This window comes from Triticum urartu, chromosome 3A (assembly GCF_056163025.1).
Source record: "Triticum urartu cultivar PI428250 chromosome 3A, HENAU_Tu73, whole genome shotgun sequence".
Lineage (NCBI taxonomy): Eukaryota > Viridiplantae > Streptophyta > Magnoliopsida > Poales > Poaceae > Triticum > Triticum urartu.
The window spans coordinates 655887415-655891069 of NC_141875.1; the positions used below are offsets into that span (position 1 = coordinate 655887415).

General features: G+C 45.2%; 1 protein-coding gene across 1 annotated transcript; it reads left to right on the forward strand.

Annotated features, from left to right (window-relative positions):
* Positions 1-2094: 2094 nt before the first annotated feature.
* Positions 2095-3278, forward strand: LOC125549035 (putative aquaporin TIP4-3). The gene is made up of 2 exons (XM_048712536.2): positions 2095-2350; positions 2446-3278. The coding sequence occupies exons 1-2, from the start codon at positions 2224-2226 to the stop codon at positions 3072-3074; spliced, it is 756 nt and encodes a 251-aa protein (XP_048568493.1). The 5' UTR covers positions 2095-2223; the 3' UTR covers positions 3075-3278.
* The last annotated feature ends 377 nt before the right edge of the window (positions 3279-3655 follow it).

Genomic DNA, 3655 nt, shown 5'->3' on the forward strand with positions numbered 1-3655 from the left:
AATTCTGGAACATAAGATGTTTAGAATGAGACCAATCTTGAATATATTTAAACTAGTTTAATTTTTACTATTTCAATCATGTCAAAATATTAATTTCACTCATTTCAAATTACAACTTTCAAAATGATTGAAACCAATTCTCGAAATGAGTGAAATCGGTTTTCCAAGTGAAATGCATTGTTTCAAATTTGTTAAATAATTATTTTGGAAACTAGTGAATTGAGTGTAATATGTTTTCTAAAAATGAATGTTATGTGTTTCTCGAAACTAGTGAAATTGGTGAAATGTTTATTTTGTAAATGAGTGCAGTGTGTTTTCTGAAATGAGTGAAATAAGTTATTTGAATAAAAGAGAAATAAAACCAATTTTTGTTGTGAAACTAATTTTCCAGTGTTTGAAACTGATAGTTTTAATGAGCGGAATACATTTCAATATATTTCATAATTTTGCAGTGAAATTGATATTTGCAAATGAGAGTAATATGTCTTATGAAATGTGTGAAATCGATTTTTGAAATGAGTGAAATGGTTTTTTAACTGATATTAGCGAAACAGTCCAAAACACTTTTATGAAATAGCAGATCAATTTTATGTTTTATAAAAGCAATCTAAAAGAAAATTGAAATATAAAAAATAGTGAAATATGCGACATAGGTTATTTGAAATATGTGAAATTGATTATTTCAAACACGTCTAAGTTGTTGTCTAAATATTTCACTCAATGTTTATGAAACATGTATTTCTCAAATATATGAAACATATTTTGGTATGTTTGTCAATTTGCTTAATCTTGTGTTTGAAAAATAGTGAAATAGGTTGTTTAAAATATGTGAAATTGGTTATTTCAAATGTTTTATGAAACTAATTTCAAATGTAATTGAAATATATATGAAAAAGATAGTTCAAATATATTCAAAATTGATCTTGTTTTGAAGGTCTTCACCCAACGAATTCAAATATATAAGAAATTTCAGTAATGAACATTTGGTTCAAAAGATATGAATCCTTAGAAATATGAGGATGAAAATAAAATGCATGTCCAGTGCATGGGGTGAGAGAATGCATGCATGCACCGTTCTCTCTCCAGTCCCCTCTCTCTTCTCTGTAAAAGCTGACTCTGTCAGACGTCAGTCTGACGCAAGTACATGTATTAATGTATTACCATTCATCTATCTGATAAACAAAACAAGGACACAGATCTCTAAAATGACACCAACGGCGGATGCTTGACCGGTAGGTACTCTGGCGGAGCTAGGGAGGAAGTTTAGGGGGGGAGGGGGGGGGGGGCAAATGAAAAAACATCCAGACATGAGGGGGCCAAATACTAAATTTATACTCATCTACACCCTCTAAAAAAAATTCCTTCACACTTTTTGCCAAGGCTGGGGGGCCACAGCCACCCCAGGAGCACACGTAGCTTCGCCCCTGGGCAGGTACCCGCTCCGGTAAAAAAACTTAGTCAATTGACTACCAAGTGTAAACTCAGAGTGAGTCGGATTGTTCATTGAATGACGTGCTCCTACACCTAGAGCTTGGTTGCTTGTGATGCTGCTTGCCGTCTGATCGAACGCGACCACACTGAATGTCCTTGTTATTCTCAGTTATGCCATGTTATTAGGTGTTGTACCTGCGATTAGGATCAAGTCCACTTTGCATGCTGCCGCACCGCAGCGAAATGTCTATCATCTTGCTGCCTGTCGTCCAGTTTCTAGTGCAGGATCGCTGACTACATTCTGAATAAAAAGTATGTATTCATCACGTATTCACGGGTCGTCAATGTATTCATCGTGTATCCCCGCAAAATAAAAAGGATGTTGTATTCATCATCTACCAGGGTTGGCCGTACAAAAGATTTAATTTTGCGTGTCCTGGAGAAACACATTGCTTCCAGTTTTCAGCTTGGTGCCTAGCATGTAGTACGTGGAGATTTGCTTTTCCATCCAAGATTTTTCTGAAGTTGAGCGTGTGCAGTGCAGTGAAGGCGGCGGTGCCTCTGGCGTGAGACCCAGCTGCTAACCGTCCTCCGTTACTACGCACGCATCAGCAATTCCACCATTTCCCGCATCCTTGTCCTATCCTGCGCACACGCACTGCCTACTATATAGCTTCCTCCTGCACTCCAGCTTCCAGCAGACTACTCATAACTCGGGTCGGTCTCTCGGCGTGTGCGTGATCATCTCGCCACGACAGAGCAGCGAGGCCACCGAGGCGACGTAGCGTACACATGGCGAAGTTTGCTCTCGGGCACCACAGCGAGGCCACCGACGCCGGCTGCGTCCGCGCCGTGCTCGCCGAGGCTGTGCTCACCTTCCTCTTCGTCTTCTCCGGCGTCGGCTCCGCCATGGCCGCCGGTACGTATGTAGTGCAGTGATGGTTGGAAACGCGTCCATGCATGCATGTGTACCGAGAGTCCGGATCTACATGTACATGTGTTATGTGTATGCAGGGAGGCTGGCCGGCGGCGCCGACACGATCATGGGCCTGACGGCGGTCGCGCTGGCCCACGCGATGGTGGTGGCCGTCATGGTGTCGGCAGGGCTTCACGTCTCCGGCGGCAACATCAACCCAGCCGTCACGCTCTCCCTCACCGCAGGCGGCCACATCACCCTCTTCCGCTCCGCGCTCTACGTGCTCGCGCAGCTGCTCGGCTCCTCCCTCGCCTGCCTCCTCCTCGCCTTCCTCACCGGCGGCGCGGTGACCATGCCAGTGCACGCGCTGGCCGCCGGGGTTGGCGCGCCGCAGGGGGTGCTCTGGGAGGCCGTGCTCACCTTCTCGTTGCTCTTCACGGTGTACGCGACCGTCGTGGATCCGCGACGGAGCATCGGCAACCTGGGCCCGCTACTGGTGGGCTTCGTCGTCGGCGCCAACGTGCTCGCCGGAGGGCCGTTCTCCGGCGCGTCTATGAACCCGGCACGTTCATTCGGGCCCGCGCTCGCCTCAGCGAATTGGGCCAGTCAGTGGGTCTATTGGGTTGGGCCGATGATTGGTGGGCCGCTCGCGGGGCTAGTATACGAGGGATTGTTCATGGTCCGGCCCGGCCACCAGCAGCTTCCCAGCGATGGCAACGACTTCTAGTTGAACAGTGATATTCACTTTTGCTCTACACACATGAACTGCTTGATGCGCTGCATGGTGTGAAAATCGTCCAGAACTCGTCAGCTGTGTAGCAGAGTTCTTTTGTTGTTTGATTTGCAGAAGAACATCTCGCCGCTAGGTGCTTTATTTAGAGAAAATAAGAGTCATGTTGCGTGGCAAGTTTTCAAAATTTCAGAATATCTATTGTACCAAGATCGTAGCTCATGAACTAGCTGTGCGTAGCGCTCTGTTAGGGGATGACGGTTGTGAGGTGTGAGTTGACCATCTACACAGTTTATACTAAACATCTGTGCTAATGATATGTTCAATACACCAGTTTAATGGACTACATCTATGTCCCTTTCAAAAAAAAAAATTGAACAGTGTGATACGACTGGATGCTGCACTCTGCTAGGGCTACTTTTCGCCTATTCCCAGAGCTACAATAGCCCCACCTCTGATGCAAGGGCCTCATTCTATTTGAGTGTGCCTGCCATTAAACGGTTTTAGAAAGGTTCTATAGACTGGTTCGAGCCGATTTTCGAAGTATCTTTCGTCGGGTTTTCCTTTTTCTGTTTTTC

Bases quoted from the DNA above. Each gene is read 5' to 3' on its own strand.
- LOC125549035 (XM_048712536.2), top strand. From the start codon at position 2,224: ATGGCGAAGTTTGCTCTCGGGCACCACAGCGAGGCCACCGACGCCGGC. The intron at 2,351-2,445 runs GTACGTATGTAG...ATGTGTATGCAG, and splicing joins CGGCTCCGCCATGGCCGCCG to GGAGGCTGGCCGGCGGCGCC.